At 41.4% G+C, this 25,390-nt stretch overlaps 1 protein-coding gene across 1 annotated transcript; it reads right to left on the reverse strand.

The window, feature by feature from the left end:
• Positions 1 to 24,917, reverse strand: ccdc3b (coiled-coil domain containing 3b). The gene is made up of 3 exons (XM_073825934.1): positions 24,189 to 24,917; positions 5,479 to 5,653; positions 1 to 2,371 (listed from the first exon to the last, which is right to left on the reverse strand). Exons 1-3 carry the CDS (start codon positions 24,557 to 24,559, stop codon positions 2,087 to 2,089), a joined length of 831 nt encoding a protein of 276 aa, XP_073682035.1. The 5' UTR covers positions 24,560 to 24,917; the 3' UTR covers positions 1 to 2,086.
• Between the last annotated feature and the right edge of the window lie 473 nt (positions 24,918 to 25,390).

The raw sequence follows: 25,390 nt of genomic DNA on the forward strand, positions 1-25,390 counted from the left end.
TAAAAGGAAGGGTGTTTATTTAATTACTCATTGGGTTACATGTGAATGTGATAAACAGGAAATGATAATACGTATGTATTAAAAAAGTTTTTAAAACCTTAAAAGTCAGTAAATTGTTTTTAAAATGATGAACATTTTCACTTCAAGATAAGCGTCATTGAGTAAAAGATACATATTAGGTGCTCAGCACCCTGTTTGCAATTATAAACCTAATAGGAAAATAAGAAACAAATACAAAACTTTATTATTAAATGAAAGATTGGACTCAAATGTAGAAAGCTGATCCTAAATTATGAACACAATGTAATTCAGCTCTTGAGATTATATTTTAACCAGTTCAGTTTCAACAAGTTCAAATATGTGTGGAACCCTTCAAACAAAAGTTCAACACCAGATTTTTGAGTCTGTCTTGCACTAGAAAATATATGTGGACTTTCTGCTGAAAGACTTCTACAGTAATAGGAAAAGTGTGTTTTTTTTGTAGACTAAAAGTCATTTTTGCTATGCTTTGCCAAATATAAACACCTGGCCAAACAGATTCAAGACAATGAGCTGTATCTTAAGTATGTCTAATTGTACACTGTGTGTAGATATTGCACATTGCCACTCTGTATAAACCTGTAGGCATTTAACTGTCTATATGTAAATTGTCTCTGCACTGTCTGGAGTATGATCCCAAGAATTTCACTCACCTAGGCACAGGTGACAGTAAAAGTGATTTAAATTGATTTGTATCAAATCTTGTCAGGCTCTGCCTGATTAACAATGACATCTGCTGTTTTCACAAAAATGTTGTGGATTTTATTGGTTTTAAACCTCATTAAAAATGGTAATGTATATCAGTATTTTCACATTTTTGATAAATTATCATGATACTCTTTTTTCTTATTGTGGTTTTTGATGATCTTATAAAGTCCGTTATATAATTTTAAAAAAAATTGTCGAAACCGGTTAAGTCATTTAAGTACAATTTAAAGAGTCTAATACCTCTTTGCAAGATTAATTTCTTTTTCTATCCATGTTGAAGGATACTCCACAGAATAAGGTTCACTGTACATACAGTGCCTTGCAAAAGTATTCATACCCCTTCATTTTTGTCACATTTTGTTTTGTTGCAGCATTATGTTAAACTGCTTTAAATTAGTTTTTCCCCACATCAATCTACACTCCATACACCATAATAACGACAAAGCAAAAACCAGATTTGCACATTTTACAAATGTATTAAAAATAAAACACTGAAATAAGTAGATTGCATAAGTATTCATACCCTTAACTCAGTACATAGTTGAAGCACCTTTACAGCCTCAAGTCTTTTTGGGTCTGATCTGACCATCTTTGCACATCTGCATTTGGCAATTATCTGCCATTCTTTGCCTCACCTTTTCACCTCTCCATCTCTGTCAGCTTGGATGGGGGCTGGCAGACACTTTCTAGAGTCCTAGTTATTCCAATCGTCTTCCATTATGGAGAATGCTTCTGTCAACCTTCAATGCAGCAGATTTGTTTCTGAACTCTTCCCTAGATCATCGCCTTAACGCAAGTCTGTCTCTGAGCTCTACAGGCAGTTATCTTGACCTCAGGACTTGGTTTTTGCTCTGATATGCATTTTCAGCTGTTAGACCTTTTCTGAGAGGTGTGTGTCTTTCTAAATCAGACTCATTCAAATGAATTCGCCACAGTTTAACTCCACTCCAAGTGTAGGAACATCTAGAAGCAATATGAATGCTCATGAGATAAATTTCGAGTGTCCCAGAAAAGGGTATGAATACTTATGCAACGGGATCTTTTCAGTTTTTTATTTTTAATAAATTTGCACAAATGTTAAAAACCTATTTTTTGCTTTGCCATTATGGAGTAGGGAGTGTAGATTGATGTGGGAAAAAATAAATAATTTAAAGTAGTTTAACATAAGGCAGCAACATAACAAAATGTGAAAAAAATGAAGTGGTATGAATAATTTCGCAAGGCACTGTAAGAACCTACTCTCTGTGGAAACAGCTACACAGCTATCTTCATAGATTCTGGATCTGCCAATGCATCGCAATTTTCAATCATCAAATTTCCTCCAGTGCAAAAATGGCTTTTAGTTCTTAAGCTTTTTAGGCAGTATTTTCCTGAGAGTGGGTTTCTGGTCTTGGGTGGTGTCCTGTTGTGGATGTAGTGAATCTGGTTCAGCTTCATGAAGCTGTTTGAAGCTTTGAACCGGCTCTTCCGTCTCTCGTTTGGCCTGCCTCAAGAGACGTTTCATGTTCTTCACCTTTTCCCTGAGGTGATTGTTGGCCTTCTCGAGGATCTTCACTTTTTGAGAGAGGTTTTTGACTTTCTCTTCCTCCTCAAATAAGGCCTTCTGCACATTGGAGCACCATAGCTGAAGGGAAGAAGTAAACAGGAAAACAAAAGAGGTAAGTAAAATTTACATAATCTGTTTGGCTTCCATATGTATAAAGTCAAAAGTGAACTTCAAAAGCAGACAGAATGTTTTGTGGCAATTTGAAGTATAAATACGTATGACCTTCCACCAGAAAAAAAATCACAAAAAGCAAAATCACAGGCATTCAGAACATATCTATTTAATAGTACAGCTTGGTGTAACTCCATCTGTTGCTTGACTTACATGAGGCATGTGGTTTAAAGTACAAGGAGCATGATGTAGGGAGAGAACATGATTAATTTGGCTGCATTCTGTAATCAGACTCTGATTATCAGTCAAATTCAAGCATTTGTTGTTCTAGTAACATAATGGTAACTTTATAATCCTGGGGAAAGCAAAGCATTTAGTGCTTGACTCTCACATGTGTTCTCGTGTCTTGCTTAAAAGTTATTACATCTGTGAATTAGTCACAGCTGGGCTCTCCCTGTAAGTGTGGATTTTCATGGGTAGCTCAAACCATCTTGCTTGCACCTGAACCCGTGTGTAGGTCAGATGTGATTGTAGAGTTATGTGATGTAAACATATAAAAACTGGCATCAGTGTGGAATATATTTAGGAAACTACCCTGGGGTCATACAAAAGTACTTCTGGCATCAGTGGGGATATAATGCAGAAAAGAAACCAATATAGCCAATATAAACATTGTTGTCTAAACAAACCTTTCTGTACATGAATGTTAACTGAAGAAGACAGGCTTGATTTCTATTGGCTGTTACTTTCAATTCCTGTGAGGATCAATCTTTTGTTCACTGCTCTCACAGACATATGGTAAAGGTATGGAAAATGTTATTGTAAATTTTCTTCATATGATGGCCTGTTCAAAATGCAGCCAGGATTGCTTGTCTGATGACAGTTTAAAAGCAAGAATTCACCCAAAAAAATCATTTAATCACATTTATAACATTCTAAACCTCAATGATGATCTGTCTTATGTGGAGCACACAAAAAAAAAAAAAAAAAAAAAAATTGTGCTGGAAAGAATTTAGTTAATTGCCTTAAAAGAGAGAGCAGCATATCCTTATAATATTCTGCTTTTATGTTCCCCAGACTTAATGAAGAGTAAATAAGGTGAATTATTCATTTCAGACATTTAACTTTTCGGTTATCTGTTCATTAAAGGCAGAAAACTATTGGAATGTGTTTATTTTCTATACATGTTTTGCTTGTAAGTATTTATGTAATTTATGTAAGTAATATGAACAAATCATGAATGAGCATGACTATTGTATTGCCTTGGACTGCACTGATTACTGATACAAAAAAATGGCAATTAATGTAAACCTAACCCATCCTGATTGCATTACTAGAACTGAAACATTTGTGAATTTAGGACCTGATTGAAGCCAAACTCTCGACAAAAGTCATTAAAAAGAACAGTGGAATGTATTATTTATTAGCTGACCATTTCATGCAAGCCAATGTTGACATAACAGTTCAACACTGAACCACAGTGTGTGTGTGTGTGTGTGTGTGTGTGTGTGTGTGTGTGTGTGTGTGTGTGTGTTTGTTAGAAAGCAGTTAAAAATATACATCTATAAGAAACTATTCTTAGAAATATACAACAAGCCAATGCAGAGCTGTGATTTAAGGCTGAGAACCTCTGTTTTAGAGTTTTTACATACGAACATTATAAGAAACATCTTTTCTCTTGCAAATGAAAAGCTAAAGATGAAAAGATGTCTATAGAGGAATGTTAATATCCCAGCAATCATTTCTCTTAATTCTCTTGAGACTTGGACCCAGACATAAACTACACTTAATGGTGAACACCAATTCACAGTAAAATATAGGCTTGAAAATGTCAGTTGGTTTGGATTCTCAAAAGAAGTTGCTTTCTTATTCTAGCGAGATTTTTGTGGAAGACTAGCTGATGTTTAGGCACATCTTCCACTGTTCAACATGCAATAGCCACAAAAACTTCTGCTAGAGTCCCTCATCTATTTTCACAAGCCTAGAGAACCACAAACAGACATCCAAAAGACCTGAACAAGCAAGACTGCCGTTCCACACTTCTTTGCTTACTATGAAGTGTCTGCTTCTCTAATACTATCCATTAAAGTGCATATAGACAAGCACACAGCAAGCAACAGAACATGAATGAAAATGCACATTCTAGTTCTGTCATGACAACCCCTGGAGGGATTGGCATGCTAATGTAATGAAAATGTTAATATATTTGGTCTTGGCGGAATAGATCTGCTATGTTGTTGTTGTTGCTGCTGCTGCTGCGGCAGAGCAAGTACAGAGACTTGACTCCAGCACCCATCTGAGCAAATATCATAATTTAGTCATTTGATTACTGTACTGCGCACAGCTAAAATTAACCACACACTCATCACAATGAAAACATCAACCTTACTGACCAGAACTCTGTATTTACGCCTAATCTTGAAACATTTTCTGGGTTAAATAAACATTAAATTAATTGTCTTTATGACAGCTAACGACCTCAAACACGTGCTACTAATTTAGAATCATGAGCAGAGTGTAGCTGGACTATTTAAAAGCAAAATAACAGGTCTTTGAGGGTCAGAAATCTGGCTGATAAGCAAGTGATCAAATACTGACACAGTAATTCACAAATAAATTGTTAAAAAATCATACAATGTGATTTCCTGATTTTTATTTTTAGATTCTGTCTCTCACAGTGGAAATGCACCTATGCTGAAAATGGTAGACCCCTCTATGATTTCTAAATAAGAGAACTTGCAAAATCATAAGGTGATCAAATACTTATTGACCTTACTGTTTATATATATATGTGTGTGTGTGTGTGTGTGTGTGTGTGTATGTGTGTGTGTGTGTGTGTTTGTGTGTGTTTTTCTAAATAATAAACACTCCCATAGGGAGTGTATTAACTGTTCTGCTTATTTTCAACAGTTAAGTGCACAACCAACATGCTTTGTAAAAGAAAGCAAAAAATTTAAATACAGTTCAGTTTGGCAACTGAAGGAACCATCAGGGAGCCAAAACAGGTGAAAGTTGCATCTACTGTTTATTATTATTATTACTATTACTATATTAATATAATAAAAGTTGCTCACTCGATTGTCCTCCTGTACCTCCCAGTCTGTGGTGTACATGTGAACCTGTGTGCCAGCTGTGCAGTTGGAAAACTGGAATAAGCTGGCAAACATGCGATGGTTCTCTGGTGTGTCAGGGAAGATAGGGTCCTGGAAGTTGACTCCGTGAGGAATGATGCTGTAGTTTTCATCCATCCTGAGAAGAAATGCAACATAAACTTAATTACTATGACAAATAATTATGTTTGGATTAAAACATGACTTGACATACCCCAATATCTTCCTACATGGTGTGTGCTATGGACATCAATTATAAATGATCAGGCTTATTGAGAAAATAAGTGACTTACAATTGCATAAAGTGGATGATAAATTATCAAAAAGTAAAAGAATATTAATAGTAATAATAATAATATTAATAATAAGCATCAGACTAACTGCTTAAATTAGCAATTAAAGACGTATTTATGATTTTAAACAAAATAGCTGAAGAATCAAATACAGTCATTATTAATATGATTGAAAGCTTTATCCCTGTCGACCGTTTGATGTCGCTGTTACCAAATTGATATGGTGTTGTCAGTGTGAGGTGAAAATGGCACAAATAAAGTTTGGTGTCAATATGTCAAAGATTTGCAGAGATGCAGCCTCAGAGCCATCATGCCTCAAATTTGTTGCGGTCCTGTACATAAACGGTTTCATCTGTCAACATAAAATCTATGACTCTTTGTCAGCACAATCTGAAGATGATCTGACTAGAATAGACAAACGGTCTAGGGGAAATTTAAACAAAAAAATGGTGGACAGGAAGTTCAAAAATTGGCATGACCGAAGGATTATTTTGAGTTCACTAAAGCTTATTTAATCAAAAGTTATTACCATTTTTTTTTAAATATTATTTTTGATGATAAGTTGATGGTTTATCACTTTTGACCAGTTGGTGATGTTGGCAAATTGATGTGGCGTGGTCAGTGTGAGGTTTTGCAGAGATACAGCCTTAGACGCAGTTAAGCATCATTCCAGCCAATCCGTTAAAACGATAACCGTTTTGTATATTGACATGAAATCCATAACTTTTTGCCAGCATGATCTGAAGATGATCTGAGTCAAATTTGGTGAAAATTGGACAAATGGTCTAGGAGGAGTTAGAAAAAGTTGGTTGGTCAACATAAATCAAAATGGCATTATATGGTCTTATTATGGCAAAAAAAAAAAGTTGGTATGGGCCAGCATAAACCAGCAGAGGACCAGCATAAACCAGCAAAGGACCAGCATAAACCAGCAAAGGACCAGCATAAACCAGCAAAGGACCAGCATAAACCAGCAAAGGACCAGCATAAACCAGCAAAGGGCCAGCATAAACCAGCAAAGGGCCAGCATAAACCAGCAAAGGACCAACATAAACCAGCAAAGGGCCAGCATAAACCAGCAAAGGACCAACATAAACCAGCAAAGGGCCGGCATAAACCAGCAAAGGGCCAGCATAAACCAGCAAAGGGCCAGCATAAATCAGCAAAGGACCAGCATAAACCAGCAAAGGACCAACTTAAACCAGCAAATGACCAGCATAAACCAGCTAAAACCAGCATCCCAGCATCAAAACACACCTAACCAGCATATGCTGTTTTTTTTAGCAGGGAATTGGGGATAGTTGGAAATGGAGATGCTAGAGAGTTAGTTAGTTTGAGTTAGAGACTCCAAACTTGCTGTGGTTAATGTTGATACTGGCCTCTAATTGTGCACTAAGGGTGTACTCACACTAGGCAGTTTGAACTGTGCCCGAGTGCGTTTGACCACCAAAGCGCGGTTCGGTTGACTAGTGTGAGTGCTCCGAACTGTGCCCGGGCGTGGCTCGTTTAGCCATCCCTGGTCCACTTGGAAGAGGTGGGCCAGAGCACGGTTCAGTTGGACTCGGGCGCGGTTCGCATGCAGTGTGAGTGCTAACCGTGCTGGTCCTGGAGCACAGAACAGGACAAGTGACGTCGCGTTTTTGCGAGGTAATCAACGTTTTTATAGTCTGTAATCAAAGCTGCAAAGTCCTTGCTGCACTTCAGCTGGTACCTTGCAAACCTCCTCATACGAGCAGCACGATTGCGCGAAAAATTTCGTGCCACCAAGGCGATAGACCTGTTTTACAATAGGCTGTGAACCACCGCGAACAAACGACTGAAAACTACTATCCACAAAGTAAAAACAGCGATGGACTAAATTGCGTTCAGTGACAGCGCCGCTCTTCCCGTTTATCCTGAAACAGTCACACCATAATGACGTAAGTGTGCTCCGGGACGAATGCTGAAAGCCTATGTGAGTGCAGGCCAGAGGGGAAGTGGGGAGGGGGGACAATCGTACTCAGACCCGGTTCATGGCAACCGTGCCTAGTGTGAGTACACCCTAAACTCCATAACTTTCCTGTAAGCTGTTCTATAGGCTGCCATAGAGCTATGTGAGCATGGGAGGCAGGCATGCTAACAAGGACTAACTAAAGATGCTAAAGACCGTGTTCCCTGCCCCTTTAGATCAGGAGAGTGAGATTTACCTGCACAGCTCTTACCAGCTGGCTTCCTTTACATTAGCAGGATCAAAACAATTCTAAACACCTTACCAACCTTATAGCGACACCTTAGCGGAAAAAATCCTGTTTGTACACGCCATAGGGAGTGTATTAAACATGAGAGGCAAAATTACCACAATAAAATCATGCTATGCACTCTCATTGTGTGTTTTTGTTTCTCCTGTGTGCCTCAGCGATGTAACAGTTCACAACCATTTTGGAAACTTAATGTCAATGACCCGTATATTTTTAGGCAGACAAATGGCCAAGGAGAGGGGAGGTACCAATGGAAAAGGTCTATTTGTGTTCTTTATATGTGTGTGTCTTTGCATTTGGGCTGCCCTTGTATTTGTATTGCTGCTAAAGCATTAGCAAAAGTATTACATTTAAAGAAAAATAGTGATGGGTAAAATATAAATGTAATCAACATAACAAATAGCTTAAAGAGGTTTATTCTTTCCTCTTTGTTCTTTCTCTTGTCTCTGTATATGTGTGAGCGAAGAATTCAATAAACTGTGAATGGCGAAAGCTTTTCTTGTGATTCAAAGCTGTTCTTTGGCTGGTCTCTTGCTGTTTCGGCCTGCTGTCTTGCAAACTTTCACACATACACACACACCTCCCAGCAGTGAGGAAATGAGGAAAGTCTGTTATCAAAGTTTCAAGGGTGGTTTTAAAAATATTAATACAAAAACCATGGTTACATTGGCACATTGTAAGGGGATTGAGAAACCCTCTTCATACGGACTCTTAACTATGCTTGTCCTCCTTTATTTGGTGTGTGATTCAGCCACCATCACCCTGCAAGAAAATCTAATTTTTGCAAGCTGAAGGTTTGCAGTTGATTTATAATCAACAATGTATATTTTTTAATTATAATGCATGTGTGTAGCCTATGTTAGAGAGACAGAATTTCAAAGAGGCATTTATAGCATTTTGTATTTATTTAATTTTAATAATTTAATGAACAGTCTGGTAAACTGCTATCTTTTTTCCCCTGATGCTATATGATAAGGCATATAACATCATATGTAAGCTTTGGTCATAAGTTTGTTGGCTTCAAAACACTGTTGCTCACAGAGAGGGAAATGGGTTTGAGGTGAATAGTTTTCCACCTGGCTTCTAAATCCCGTTTTCCCTGACGGAAACATTGGCTTTGGACCTTGACAGCAGAGAGTCCCTCCATCTGGATCTAATTCAGCTTCTTTAGAGGGGCATCAGAAGGGGGTTTTACAAAACCTGTGTTCAGTGCCAGACTTGGAACATCTAGATCCAACTAGAGTTCCAGAATTCTCTGATGGATTTCAACTAAGCTCCAGAATCATTTTGCACTCAGTCTGGAAGGCCATTTCAACTTAAGTCTGCAGGTTTGAAAAAAATTTGTCTGTTGTTTGTTTTCTGTGGAGTACAAAATGATATATTTTGCAGAATGTCCATGCTTCTCTTTGTCATACAGTGACAGTTCATAGTGGCCATGGGTGTTGAGTACCTTAAAGAGCCAAAAGGAATATATCTGTAATGCATTAGAAAGACTATTATTTTGAAGCGTGAAATAATCATTGTGAACTGATATTTTAGGAGCATGTCGATTCTTTCTTCTTTGTTTTTGAAAGAAGTGAAAGTGAGTAAATTATGACAGAATTGCATTTCTTGGAGAAATGTTCCCTAAAGAAAAGTGATGGCAAGAAAAAAAGAGATCTCATTTTCTAAACACATTTCAAAGGACTGAGTGTTACCCTCTAAAAACTCTAAAAAGAGGCTCTATGAGTAAAAGATAATTGTTTAGTAAACATGTTCATACTGGCAAGGCGTAGGATTTTGATGTTAACTAATTTCCAATAACTTCTAGAACAGGAAGAGTTCTTCCTGTTGTCCTCCACATTTTCTATCCAGAATATAACCTTTTTAATGTACTGAGTACCAAATAAAGAGCCTCTTAAAGAAACCTGGATGTAGTTGTTCTGTGCACCATATTGCATTAATTATTGTTTCCATGCAGAGTGTCTCCAGTTTCTCAGGCTTTTGATGGGTTGACTGGTGAGAATTGTCTTGCCAAACTGGAACCAGCTGTCTGATTGGTTCATGGCTTAGACTCATGACATATGGGACATTAAAAGAAAAAGTTTTGCATGTGTACTGAGGCAAAGTTCAGAATTAAGTTATGGCACTGAATGCCATGTTGAGTTTAGAGTGGCTTTGCAGATTCTTGTTTGGAGCATTACCAGGAAATATGAGTTACTAGAAATAAGAATGGAAATGTTTGCTGATTCAGCACCCAGTGTAATGATAAAGATAGCACCACTGATCTTGCTTTAGTTGTAAAGGATCAGTTCCTCTTCAAACTTCTGTCATTTTAGTCTCATTCAATTCCAAAACTATACTCTGTTGTTTTCTCTCAAACCGCCAAAATTAAGCACTGAAAATGTCATGAATGTCGGAATATCATGAGTACTCTTTTTAATACAATTATAGTGGAATGAGTTGTTATTGAGAACAATAAATAAATAATAATAATAAACATGGGCTGTATGACTCATTAATTTAGTAATCCATATTGATTTTAACCTAACCTGAGGTGTTTCAGTTTGAGATCACTGACACGGAACTGGTTCATATGTGTGTTAGAACAAAAAAAGAAGTGCCAGTTTAAAAATGTAGAACAGATAATAGATTTGCGTTGAAGTTCATCACATTAATAGTTGCTTAAATTTTGGACCGTTCTCAGACTGTTTATCAAACAAAACCATCATCTGACAATTTCAGTGTTCTCTTGCAGCATACATTCATGACAGAATTTTTTTTTACATTTATCTAAGTGAAACATGATTTATGAACAGTAACTCATGCACCCTAAGTGAATATGTCCACTGAATGACATCAGGGCAAGTTTCAAAGGTTTTATTGTAAATGCAAGACATCAAAAACGAGAGACAATCCATCTTCATTAAGCAGTGATTCTGAAATCCAGATTAGTACGATTTTGAAATTAAAATCAAAATTACAAAAAGTACAAAAACTGTGCCTTTAAATTAGTGTTAATTCAACATCGGTGATGAGATGGAAGAAACAAAAGAACGCCTCGGGTTCCGAATGAAACCCTAGTTCCTCTAGGGAACGAGACGTTCCGCTTTGGGAACGCCTCCAGCGTGCCCACGCTCTGAATCACGTGTGAAATCAGTCCAATAGAGAGTTACGTATGACGTCACGGACGGGGTGACGTCAGGAACCAGGAAGCTATAAAGCACATGCGGTGAATGCAGCCGGCAGCTTCTGCCACCAGGAGCGCTGCAGGGATGCCAGAATTGTGGTAAGCGACGCAGCGTCTCGTTCCCTAGAGGAACTAGGGTTTCATACGAAACCCGAGGCGTTCCCCTTCGGGAACGTCGAGCTGCGTCACTCCGCTTTGGGAACGATATGCCCATGCCGCCAGAATTCCAAGCCCTGATCTGTGTGGAGCGGGTGGAGAGAGAAGGGCGAAAGTAGCCCAAGAAAAAAGGGCGAAAGTAGCCCTGAGTAAGGTGCGGCCCTAGCCGTCTTAGAAGAAGGGCGAAAGTAGCCCGAGTGGAGCGATGGCCTCAGCCTCTCTCGTCAAAAGGGCGAAAGTAGCCCTGAGTATAGTTGCTCTCAAGCATAAAGCGGCCTCAGCCGTGAATGGATACCAGCAGGGCGGAAGTAGCCCGGGTGGTGCGAGGGCCTCAGCCTCACTCGCAAGCGGGCGAAAGTAGCCCGTGGAAAAAGGGCGAAAGTAGCCCAGAGTATAAATGCTGCCAAGCATGACACTGCGGCCTCAGCCGTGCTGGAAATAGGGCGGAAGTAGCCCGAGGTAGAGGGCGATAGTAGCCCGTAGTAAAAGGGGTGACAGTAGCCCCTGGTAGACGAGGGGGCCTCAGCCCACCTGAACATATGGGCGGAAGTAGCCCAGAGCAGATAGTGTCAGCTTGTCTGAAGGGCCGAAGTGGCCCGAGTGAAACGAGGGTCTCAGTCTCACTTGCCAACGGACGAAAGTAGCCCGTGGCTAAAGGGGCGAAAGTAGCCCGAGGTAGAGGGCGAAAGTAGCCCGTATTTAGAAGGCGAAAGTAGCCTTTGGTGATAGCTCCAGCCCCCCCAGGAGAAGGGCGAAAGTAGCCCAGTGTAGTTGTTGCTTATTAAGCATAATAGTGCTGTAGAGCGGGAAAGGGCCTCGGCCATTGCAGAGAGGGCGAAAGTAGCCCGAATCAGTTTTAAGAAGAAAATAGTTTCAAGGAGTCTGCTGGAGCAAAACACAGTTAGACTGCTCTGCTCGTAGAGGGAGCGTCAGAGAGGAGGGCCATAGAGCCCGGAGTATAGGGGAGATCCAGTGCTTTGACCATTCCAGGTCTTGAGATTTGGTGCTGCCTGCACCAATCGACAAACATATTCCACTTCCCGGTGTACGTCTTTCTCGTAGAGGGAGCTCTGGATTGAAGGATGGTCTCAACCACCTCAGTTGAGAGACCGGAGTCTAGGAGTCGTGCCCCCTCAGGGGCCACGCCCACAGCTTCCACAACTCTGGGCGAGGGTGCAGAATTGCCCCCCCTGCCTGTGAGAGGAGATCTCTCCTGACTGGGATTTCCCATGGCGGGCCGTCTAGGAGAGAAACACAGACCTCCCTGATGATTGATGTAGGCGACCACTGATGTGTTGTCGGTGCAAACTAACACGTGGTGCCCTGTGAGGTCTGGTAGGAAGTGTTTTAGAGCTAAAAACACAGCACGCATTTCCAGGCAATTGATGTGCCAATTGAGATGGTGCTCGCTCCACAGACCTTGGGCTGAGTGGCCACTCATGACCGCTCCCCACCCGGTAAGCGAAGCATCTGTCGTTAGTGTTACACGACGACAAGGAGCTCCCAGTACCGGGCCTTGGGACAGAAACCAAACTCTCTTCCAAATGTTCAGGGCACGAAGGCAGCGCCACGTGACCTTGATCAAACGGAATGGGTTGCCCCTCAGGGAGAACCCTTTGGTTCTGAGCCACCACTGTAAAGGTCTCATATGCAGCAGGCCAAAAGGGATCACATTGGACGCGGCTGCCATGAGACCGAGCAGTACTTGAAACTGCTTTACAGTGAGTGATCGGCCTTCTTTGACTCTCATGACTGCATGGAGGATTGACTTTACCCGAGCGGGAGACATTTGTGCCCGCATCGTTGTTGAATCCCAGACTACTCCGAGATAAGTGGTTCTCTGAACTGGAGAAAGAACACTTTTCTTGGCGTTCAGTCTTAACCCAGAGACTTCATATGGGCGAGAACGACATCTCGATGTCGAACCGCCAGTTCTCTCGACTTCGCTAGAATGAGCCAGTCGTCTATGTAGTTTAATATGCTGATGCCCTGGAGTCGCAGAGGAGCCAGCGCAGCATCTACACACTTGGTGAAAGTCCGGGGTGAGAGTGCTAGACCGAAAGGAAGGACTCTGTATTGGTAAGCTTTGCCCCCAAAAGCGAACCTGAGAAACTTCCTGTGTTGTGGAAGGATGGAGATATGGAAATAAGCGTCCTTGAGGTCTATTGTGACAAACCAGTCCTCGGACCTGATTTGAGAAATGACTTGCTTTATAGTAAGCATCTTGAATTTGAGTCTCAGCACTGCGCGATTGAGCAGCCTGAGATCTAGAAAAGGACGTAACCCTCCATCCTTCTTTGGAACTATGAAGTAGCGGCTGTAAAAGCCGCTCTCTGCGAGATGAGGAGGGACCACCTCGATGGCCTCCTTCCTCAGAAGGGTTTCTACTTCTTGTTCCAACACCAGAGCCTGCTGAGGGGCCACGACCGTAGTGGTGATCCCCTGAAAGGGCGGCGGCCGAGTGCCGAACTGAATTTTGTAACCTCTTTTTACTGTTTGCAGGACCCACTGAGACACGTTTGGCAGAAGTTGCCACGCTGCCAAATGATTTACTAAGGGAATCAGCCTCTCGAGGCTGACCTCTGGTGGTACTAGAGTTTGCGAGTCCCCCTGTCCCGCTACGCGAACGGGCGGATGCAGGGGGGACAAACCGCGGGAGACCGCTGCGCCCTGAAGCACCTGAGGTGGCAGGGTTAGCGAACGGATCTCCAGAGGGCACTGGGGAGATGTTATTAGCCCAGGGGGGCCTGCCCTCCGAAGCCCAGAGCCACTGGCGTCAGGGCTTCTTCGCCGAGGACCTCTTTGCCTGAAGGACGGCCCTCAGGTCGTCCTTAGGCGTAGAAGCCCCCGACTTAGAGCGCCTACGGGACCCCTGATGTCGAGGAGGAGTCCGCGTAGCGACGCTCCGCTTTTGCTCTTCCCGGTACGAGGAGCGGGCACTCGGGCGGGGCTGCTCCCGTCCAGCAGCCCCAGAGCTCGAGCGGCGAGGAAGAAACCTCTGGAATGCCGCCGCTTGTTGACGAGCCTGCTGGAACCTGTCGACGACGGAGGGGACCGCGTCGCCGAACAGGCCAGACTGGACAAGCGGGGCATCGAGAAGGACGGCCCTGTCGTGGTCTCTCATCTCCGACAGGGTCAACCAGAGGTGTCTCTCTGCGACCACCATGGCTGCCATAGACCGCCCAATGGCACGGGCGGTCTCTTTGGTGGCTCGCAGTGGTGGCGACGCAGCTCGCTGACATCGACCGCCGCCCCGTCCTCGCCTTCATCGAACTCTTTCAGCAGGTCGGCCTGGTATGCTTGCAGCACTGCCATGGTGTGAAGGCAGGCTGCGGCCTGACCTGCTGCCGAGTAGCCCTTCCCCAGCATAGAAGATGTTGTTCTTAAGGGCTTGCTGGGGAGTGCCGAGGTCTTTAGGGACGATGCTGAACTCGGGGACAGATAGCTCGAAAGCGTCTGCTCAACCTGAGGCATCGTCCCGTAACCGTGCTCACGAGCCCCCACCACGTTGGAATATGTGAAGGCAGATTGGGTGTGAACACGGGCCGAGAATGGCTTTCCCCACGACTTCGACACCTCAGTGTGGAGGTCGGGGAAAAATGGCAGACCTCGGCGTGGAGGTGGGGCTTTTGGGCGCAGAAACCGCTCATTTAACTTTGTCGGTTTCTGCTCTCCAGTCACCACGTCTGGCCAGCTGATGTTGAGCTTAGCAACAGCACGGGTGATCACCTCCATTAGCTCCTCGTACTCGAGTGGCTGGGCGGGCGTGGTCCCAGCCTGCTCGCCTACATCCATATCTCCCTCCTCGGAGGAAGATAGACGCAGCGGCGAGTGCTCCTCCTGGCGAGAAGAAACCGACGAGCGGGCTTCTACGCCAGAGAGAGGCATGGATCTGGCAGAGGAGGATGGAGAAAGGGGCTCGCCCGTCTCCAAACTCGATACCAGATCCAGTTGCGATCCCCACGAATGCAAGCGCCGCTCGGCCTCAGCCGCAGCGGGACCTGATCCGCAAGGAACGCTGGTGAGGGCTCCTTCCTCGAAAAGAGCCCTCCGGGAGCGAAGCGTGCGGAGGGGAAGCCGCAAACAATGCACGCAGTCAGCCTCCTCAAAGGCTGACTGGGCATGCCTCACTCCCAAGCAAGCAACACACATAGCGTGTGTATCCTCGGCCGTGATATAACGTTGGCACGGAGGAATACACTTCTTAAAACGCTTGCTATCGCCCATCTCTATCTATGACAGCACTCAAATAAAAGTGAAGCAAACTGGCTTCGAAAAACAGTGCTGACAGACAAACAATTCACACAGGGCGCGACTGAAAGACAGAAGCTGCCGGCTGCATTCACCGCATGTGCTTTATAGCTTCCTGGTTCCTGACGTCACCCCGTCCGTGACGTCATAGGTAACTCTCTATTGGACTGATTTCACACGTGATTCAGAGCGTGGGCACGCTGGAGGCGTTCCCAAAACGGAGTGACGCAGCTCGACGTTCCCGAAGGGGAACAGTGGTGTAATGGAAACTGGCCAAACCTGTAGGGTAGAGTGGGGCACAAACTAACGCGCGGTTAATTGTAACACACGTGGTTTAAATATTTACACACATGCTAGCATAACCAAATTTACGGTATTTACTAGTTACCATAGCAACACTATGCAGAGAAAAAAGAGCACCAAAATTCAAAAGCCTTTTGAAGATATCGCTGAATATTTATTTTACCATAGTAAAAGTACATTTCTGGCTGAAGTAAACTTTTCATTTCAGTTTTTAGTATTCACTTAAAATTAGACAAATCTGCTATTATTTTAATCTCCAATTTGTTATTTATCAGTTTAGATAGTTTATTAATGCTTGGCAAACCAGCAGAAGACATTAACCTGCTTTAAACTCCAGCGGCGCAGATGGGGAACGCTGTAACACTGTGTGACAATATGCCCCGCTGTTATGAAACTATGCTATTCTGTGACATTAGCGATGCAATTTACACTATTTACTTCTAAGGATTTTGATAAGAAACCACAAGAAACAGGTGAATAAAGGCTGACAATCAATGTTTAATGTTCAGACGTCATTATTTCAAGAAATGTAAAGCATTTTGGCTGATTTATGTGTGTGGTGTTCTATGAGAGCTGTGTGTGTGTTTTTCTGAATGTCTAAATGTGTTTCATCTATTTGTCCACATTGTTTTGAACTACTATACAGCTGTGTGTTGCGATCAGGGCCGTTCCAAGCATTGTTGCGATGTGTTCATTGTCAAACTCCAAAATTAGATTATTTTTATATATAAAAAAAAAGTCATTACTTTATTTGAAAAAGTTAACACATGTATTTTATTGACAAAATATTTTAGTTTGTTGTGTATATTTTTTCATTGGATCAGATAACATTTGAAGCTGTCATATGGTCGTGTTACAACGTGCCCCTCAGATGTTACAATGTACCCCACCTACGGGGCATGTTGTCACGTTTCACTTCCTTTCTTCTGAGGTAAATAACGAAAAACGTATACACTGTAAATATGAAACAAAGTGATATATTTGTACTAGACAAGTGTGAAAATAATGTGGATGAAAATTGTACTCTGAACCCCACGTGGATTTACATAAACCACGAAATTCAAAAAGTGTTAGGTTGTGCCCCGCTCTCCCCTTTTCAAAAGCTAAACACCTGTCAAGCTTAACACCCCAAGCACTTTGAGAGACCATGGCTAATGTAGAGACAGTTGGGGTGAGGTTAGAGCTGACCTGCTATCAAGCAAAAGACTATTCCTTTAGATAAGTGACAAAAACAGTAAGCATAAACTCCAAAACAGCCTGTTAGCACTCCATTGAACCCATAACCTGCTGCCCTCAGGTCACCCCAGCAGTTTGGCACTCTGTGCTTTGTGTAATTAAGTCAAGTGGAAGGAATTCCAGGGCTGTTTGAACTGATATGTCTCTGAGAGTGGAATAATTAATAACCTATCTATTAGCTTTCTTACTGATTGGGAAAAGCTGCATTTTATGTTCATAGCACAGTACTGTCAGGAATTTTTTTTTTGTCCCATTTTGAAGTTCTTTATTTTGACTGGTTGACATATATTTCAAGAATATTAATAATGTATTATAAACAACAATAATTAAAAAAAATTCTAAACTCAGATGAGTGTAACTCATCCTGTACTATTGTGCTACAGATATGAATCATACTTATGGTCATGTGTCCTCAATTCTTTCTTACTCTTTATGTTAGATCATGTGACAGGCAATCTTTCCAGAGAATTGATGTCAGGTAATTTTAGAATAACATGAAACAAAGAGTGAATTAATCATGAACCACTTTAGTCATTACAGAAACGTGCTGCAAAAACAGAAACAGAAAACTGCAAATTCTCACAGCACAAACAAATAAAGAAACGCACTGCAAAAAAAAAAAAAAAAAAAAAAAAACGGGCTGCAAATAGTCACAACACAAACAAATCCAAATGTGCTGCAAGTACGCATAGACCACATCAGAAATGTTTAAGGAAACCCAACTTAACTGACAAACCTGGCTGGGACATGCTTATCATCCTCTGAAAGGTGTGATTTCTGATTATTTTAACCTCCTGATCATATGATTGGCCTTTTATTATTAGCCTAAAATTATTAACCTAAATAAGCTGACGAAATACACAATTACGGTAACTGTGAAACTACGTAAGCTGGCTATTTTTACAATGTTAACTACCTCATACCACTCTTACGCCGGTTTCACACTGCACGCGTAAGCAGAGCGTAAGCAGGGCGTGCGCAGCACGTAGGCAGAGCAGAAGCGGCGCGCATCCATTTTCCTTTCACACTGGAAGCGTTTGTCGCGTGCAGCTTGTGTACTTCCAATATAGACAAGTATTGTTCATTCAGTCACGCATTTCAGGTGTTCTCCAAGAACTGTCATGTGCTTTGATTTGTGATATGTCGTAGATTTAAGTAGCAAACTAGAAACGCTAAAATATTGAATATATTTTTAGACAAAGATCGTCTTAATGATTACCAGTTAGGTTTATGATAATTATAGCAACAGTTTTTCAATAACAAAAAGAATATGTAAAATTATGGTATTTTGGTATTTGTTTTACATTTGTTGCCATGACATGGTTAGATTCATATGATATTTTCATATTTTTTTTATGGTGGTTGTCCAACTTTGAGATAATCACCACGTTTATAATTAAACCATTATATTTAAAAACATGTTAAAACATATCATATAAAAATATAATTTGTTGGTTTTACCACTGTAAATCTATATTAAATAATTATATGATCTCCTTCAGTACTTTCAGAATCTTCTCTTTTAAAAATGATTTTATTTCTGTATTTTTAAATGTTTTACATTAACATTTTAATGACAGTAGTATGTTTATTTACTCTTGTATATATCAAAACAAGCAGAAAATAGTACAAACTTTGCTTACGTGATTGTTTTGAACAAGTAGGCTAATTTATAGACATTATTTACAAACAAATGCATTATTTTTGCTGGTGAGCCTTTTAAACCGTGATTGTGATACATGTGATACATGATTTTATGGTGAAATTGTTATTTTTCGTGCGAATCAGGTCATATTTGATCAAGATCGATGCACTGTGGCTTTAATCCAGCGTAAGCGTCGCAGCAAAAATAGACTCGGCGCCAAAACGATCGCGGCACTGACGCTTCTGCTCTGCTCCTGCTACGCGCTGCCGCGCCGTCCCTGCGTGCGGTGTGAATGCTCTAACGGTGCGTTCACACTACAGCGTTAAATATGCGCTCAGTGCCGCTGGCAACGCCTCAACGCCACTGCTTTGGGGTGTGTCAAATTTAGGGCTGAGCACACCTCTGAAAAACAATGTTCACACCCAATTTATGTTCCATTGTCTTCTTCTAACGGCAGTTCGAAAACTAAACTGTAGCATATAATGAACACATGCAAAGTACATTTACTTTTGCTTGACTTTTTCAATAATATATGATTTCAGCTCAGTAATCCACCAGTTTCAGAAACACGCGTCATAATCTTGCCTTGCCTACTCTTCACAGCGATTGGTTGTCGCCGGCGTTTTGCGCTCGAAATTTGCATAAAGTTGAGGAATGCCCAACCTTTTGACGCTCTCAGCCGCTCTCAACGCTTTCTCCGCAACGCTTCCAATCCCAAAATGCACCACGCGACCGTTTACGCTCAACTTCCACATGAATGAATTGAAAACGCTCGCTTCGCCCCGCTCGCTACGTGCCAGTGTGAACGCACCGTAATCTGTTAACATGGGCGCCGAAAAAAATACGCGCTGCTTACGCCCTGCTTACGCGTGCAGTGTGAAACCGGCGTAACGGTGCGTTCACACTACAGCGTCAAATCCACGCTCAGTGCCGCTGGCAATGCCACAACGCCACTGCTTTGGGGAGTGTCAAATTTAGAGCTGAGCACGCCTCTGAAAAACAATGTTTACAGCCTGTTTGCGCTTCATTTGTCTTTTTTAATGGCGGTTCGCAAAATAAACTTTTGCATATAATGAAAACATGCAAAGTACATTTGCTTTTCAATACTATGTGATTTCAGCTCAGTAATCCACCAGTTTTGGAAACACGCGTCATAGTTGCCTTGCCTACTTCTCACAGCGATTGGTTGTCGCCCAGCGTTTTGCGCTCGAGATTTGCATGACGTTGAGGAATGCCCAACCTTTTGACGCTCTCAGCTGCTCTCAACGCTTTCTCCGGGCCGCTTCCAATCCCAAAATGCACCACGCGACCGTTTACGCGTAACTTCCATATGAATGAACTGAAAACGCTCGCTTCGCCCCGCTCGCTACGTGCCAGTGTGAACGCACCGTAACGGTGCGTTCACACTACAGCGTCAAATCCACGCTCAGTGCCGCTAGCAACGCTACAACGCCACTGCTTTGGGGAGTGTCTAATTTAGGGCTGAGCACACCTCTGAAAAACAATGTTCATACCCTATTTATGTTCCATTGTCTTCTTTTAACGGCGGTTCGAAAACTAAACTGTAGCATATAATGAAAACATGCAAAGTACATTTACTTTTGCTTGACTTTTTCAATAATATGTGATTTTAGCTCAGTAATCCACCAGTTTCAGAAACACGCGTCATAATCTTGCCTTGCCTACTCTTCACAGCGATTGGTTGTCGCCGGCGTTTTGCGCTCGAAATTTGCATAAAGTTGAGGAATGCCCAACCTTTTGACGCTCTCAGCCGCTCTCAACGCTTTCTCCGCAACGCTTCCAATCCCAAAATGCACCACGCGACCGTTTACGCTCAACTTCCACATGAATGAATTGAAAACGCTCGCTTCGCCCCGCTCGCTACGTGCCAGTGTGAACGCACCGTAATCTGTTAACATGGGCGCCGAAAAAAATACGCGCTGCTTACGCCCTGCTTACGCGTGCAGTGTGAAACCGGCGTAACGGTGCGTTCACACTACAGCGTCAAATCCACGCTCAGTGCCGCTAGCAACGCTACAACGCCACTGCTTTGGGGAGTGTCTAATTTAGGGCTGAGCACACCCTGAAAAACAATGTTCACACCCTATTTATGTTCCATTGTCTTCTTTTAAACGGCGGTTCGAAAACTAAACTGTAGCATATAATGAAAACATGCAAAGTACATTTACTTTTGCTTGACTTTTTCAATAATATGTGATTTCAGCTCAGTAATCCACCAGTTTCAGAAACACGCGTCATAATCTTGCCTTGCCTACTCTTCACAGCGATTGGTTGTCGCCGGCGTTTTGCGCTCGAAATTTGCATAGAGTTGAGGAATGCCCAACCTTTTCACGCTCTCAGCCGCTCTCAACGCTTTCTCCGCAACGCTTCCAATCCCAAAATGCACCACGCGACCGTTTACGCTCAACTTCCACATGAATGAATTGAAAACGCTCGCTTCGCCCCGCTCGCTTCGTGCCAGTGTGAACGCACCGTAAGAGTGGTATGAGGTAGTTAACATTGTAAAAATAGCCAGCTTACGTAGTTTCACAGTTACCGTAATTGTGTATTTCGGCTATTTTCTGCTTGTTTTGATATATACAAGAGTAAATAAACATACTACTGTCATTAAAATGTTAATGTAAAACATTTAAAAATACAGAAATAAAATCATTTTTTAAAAGAGAAGATTCTGAAAGTACTGAAGGAGATCATATAATTATTTAATATAGATTTACAGTGGTAAAACCAACAAATTATATTTTTATATGATATGTTTTAACATGTTTTTAAATATAATGGTTTAATTATAAACGTGGTGATTATCTCAAAGTTGGACAACCACCATAAAAAAAATATGAAAATATCATATGAATCTAACCATGTCATGGCAACAAATGTAAAACAAATACCAAAAATACCATAATTTTACATATTCTTTTTGTTATTGAAAAACTGTTGCTATAATTATCATAAACCTAACTGGTAATCATTAAGACGATCTTTGTCTAAAAATATATTCAATATTTTAGCGTTTCTAGTTTGCTACTTAAATCTACGACATATCACAAATCAAAGCACATGACAGTTCTTGGAGAACACCTGAAATGCGTGACTGAATGAACAATACTTGTCTATATTGGAAGTACACAAGCTGCAGTTCAGCTGCGCGCGACAAAACGCTTCCAGTGTGAAAGGAAAATGGATGCGCGCCGCTTCTGCTCTGCCTACGTGCTGCGCACGCCCTGCTTACGCTCTGCTTACGCGTGCAGTGTGAAACCGGCGTTAGTCTACCTCATAAGACTCTTGTCTGTTACAAGACTGCTCTCTATCACTTTATCATACTTACACGCTCTATTTGCACTATATGTCTGCATTTGCACTACTCTGTCTGGTTTGCACTCTCTGCCATGTGCCCCTACTTGTGTCACAGTTGCACCAGGTAGATCCAGGAAGACACCGGGAAACAGGACTATAATCAAAGATGATTTATTTAAAGTAAACAAAGAACTCAAAACGAGGAGTAGACATGAAACACATTGTAACGTTATCGACTGACATTGAAACTGAGGAAACAAACAACTTAAATTGGAGTGGCAGTGGTGTAGTAAATTAACAAGACAGGTGAACCAAATCAAAGCTAATAGGGACAATTTTCATGGTCCAACAAGCAATTTCTTTGGTAAAACAGGTTATATTGTCAGCCCTGGGATATCAGTTTACATTCAGTATGTGAGGCGCTGACTATCACAGTAACGACTTGGCCAGAAAAGTGCTGAGTGTGATAAATCCAGTACAGTGCTGCATTAGGGAGTTAAACATCCTACAACTGATTGGAACATAGGGTGAGACAGGAAATGCAAGTAAAAAAAGGCATTCAAGCCTTATGCTATAAAAGTGCAAATAAAAGCTTAAGTTCTTATCAATGAGCACAGATGTCAGACAGTTGTGCACAGTTGTAGCCAAGCCAATGTTCTGATAGTGAACTCTCATGCTTATGGGAAAAGGATATATACACTACCGTTCAAAAGTTTGGGGTTAGTAAGACTTGTAATAGTCTTTAAAGAAGTCTCTTCTGCTCATCAAAGGCTGCATTTATTTGATTAAAAATACAGAAAAAAACAGTAATATTGCAAAATGTTTTTACAATATAAAATAATGTTTTTTATTTTAACATACTTTAAAATAGAATTTATTCCTGTGATGAAAAGCTGGATTTTTATCAGCTGTTACTCCAGTCTTAAGTGTCACATGATCCTTCAGAAATCATTCTAATATGTTAATTTATTATTGGAATTGTCAATGTTAGAAACAGTTGTGCTACCAAATATTTTTTTGGAACCTGTGCTACTTTTTTTTTTGGTTTCTTCGATTAATTAAAAGTTAAAAATAACAGCCTTTCTTCAAAATGTAAATATTTTCTAACAATATAAGTTTTTGCTATCACTTTTGATCAATTTAACACATCCTTTGGTGAATAAAAGTATTTATTAAATTCTTTTAAAAAAAAAATTACTGACCCCAAACTTTTGAACGTTAGTGTATATATATATATATATATATATATATATATATATATATATATATATATATTTACCCTTCTGTCAAACAACTCTAAATCCCAAAACCTGTTATCTAAAATTTAAAACACCATCCCTAATAAGCCAATTAATGTTATGTATAAGTGATCTCATATGATGACTCATGCTAAACTTTAACACATTGTACTCGCCTAGTTTATGATTTCCCTGCTGAAAGAAAACAGCAGGACCAGCATAAACCAGCATAAACCAGCAAAGGACCAGCATAAACCAGCAAAGGACCAGCATAAACCAGCAAAGGGCCAGCATAAACCAGCAAAGGACCAGCATAAACCAGCAAAGGGCCAGCATAAACCAGCAAAGGACCAGCATAAACCAGCAAAGGACCAGCATAAACCAGCAAAGGGCCAGCATAAACCAGCAAAGGACCAGCATAAACCAGCAAAAACCAGCAAAGGACCAGCATAAACCAGCAAAGGACCAGCATAAACCAGCAAAGGGCCAGCATAAACCAGCAAAGGACCAGCATAAACCAGCAAAGGACCAGCATAAACCAGCTAAACCAGCATCCCAGCACCAAAACACACCTAACCAGCATATGCTGTTTTTTTCAGCAGGGTTCAGTGCTCTAATTTGTCTCGAAAGCATCAGTGGATATTTTACTGACAACTATAGGCCTGGATGTATGAAGGTTACTAACTGCTGTCACTTTGGACTAAAGCTGTTTATCATTTATTTTGTCTGTGAGTTAAATGAAGTAAGTTCAAAAAATGAATACATAAATAAATAAATTACTAAGTGAACCTTTAAAATGAGTAAATCCACGCTGTAATTTAATCTTACCTTAAAAAGAAATAGTATGAGTTATTCTCCATGACGCTGTAGGAGTAGCAAGGGAAATATCCCAACCCGCTGACATTGAACCTGGACCCGGTTGGCACCTCCAGCATGCTGCCCCATGCCTGATCGCACAGCAGCTCGATCTCCGCGGAGAAGAACAGATCCGTGTCGTACTGCCACGGCAGATAGTTGTACACGCTGTAGGACTCCTTATGGAGAGCGAGCACCTTGGCAAAGACTATGATCTCTGCCAGCTCTGCGCGGCACGCTTCAGTCTGAGGTCTCCAGTCGTGAGGCAATTGGCATCCCCATGATGCGCTCAGGGTGAGCGCTAATATTAATGCCAGTAGAGTATCCATGGCATGCAACCTCATCTTACTCGTGCAAACTGCCTCAAAAAACGCAACCGCGCGGTTCACTCTGATATTCCTCTTAAAATACTTATCCAGGTCCGCGTAAAACGCACACCATTAATATCCAAACTCGTCAATGCAGTGAATGATACTCGTTGATATTAAAGACAGTCTAAAATTAGTTTCATGTAATGTAGATATATTGCATGCATGCGAATTTAGACTACTCTATAGGTCTTCTCTCCATTCTTCCCCGTGCGCTCTGTGCATTACGCGCCGCGGTTAGTAGAGAACCCTTTAGTGAGGCTCAGATATCTGCAGCAGAAAACAATCGCAAGAGCTTCAGTTCTTCTTTCATTTTTACGCCTGATCGATGTGGGCTCCGGTAAAACAGAGCGAAAACAGTTAAATGTTTTTAACAAACTTGACCCGGCAACACGATCTGCTGATGTCACTTCATTATTGAAAAAACATGACAACACAAGCCATAGCAACGCGTTTGCAAATGTAGTTCAAATTGTGAAATGTTCCATTTCCACCTCAAAATGAACTGTAAATATTATGAATGTAAATCGAAGAAATGTTATGGGACCATTCATATAATATTAAAGTTGTTATAAAACACATACTCAGCCCTTATGTCAGGCAAATGAGGTTCCCACATCTTTAACTAATTTTGTTTCCTGTTTGGGTTTGCTGTGAGGAAACAAATAGTAACAGACCTGGTATGTCAGCCAGACCAATACATTTTCCAACATTTAGCCATTTTCATATTATCCTCATGTCCTTGCAAATATTCATGCACACTTGGAATACAGAGAGTTTTGTTAAAGGATAATGTATGGCAAGCCG

The sequence above is a fragment of the Garra rufa genome, chromosome 20 (genome assembly GCF_049309525.1).
Source record: "Garra rufa chromosome 20, GarRuf1.0, whole genome shotgun sequence".
In the NCBI taxonomy this organism is placed as follows: Eukaryota; Metazoa; Chordata; class Actinopteri; order Cypriniformes; family Cyprinidae; genus Garra; species Garra rufa.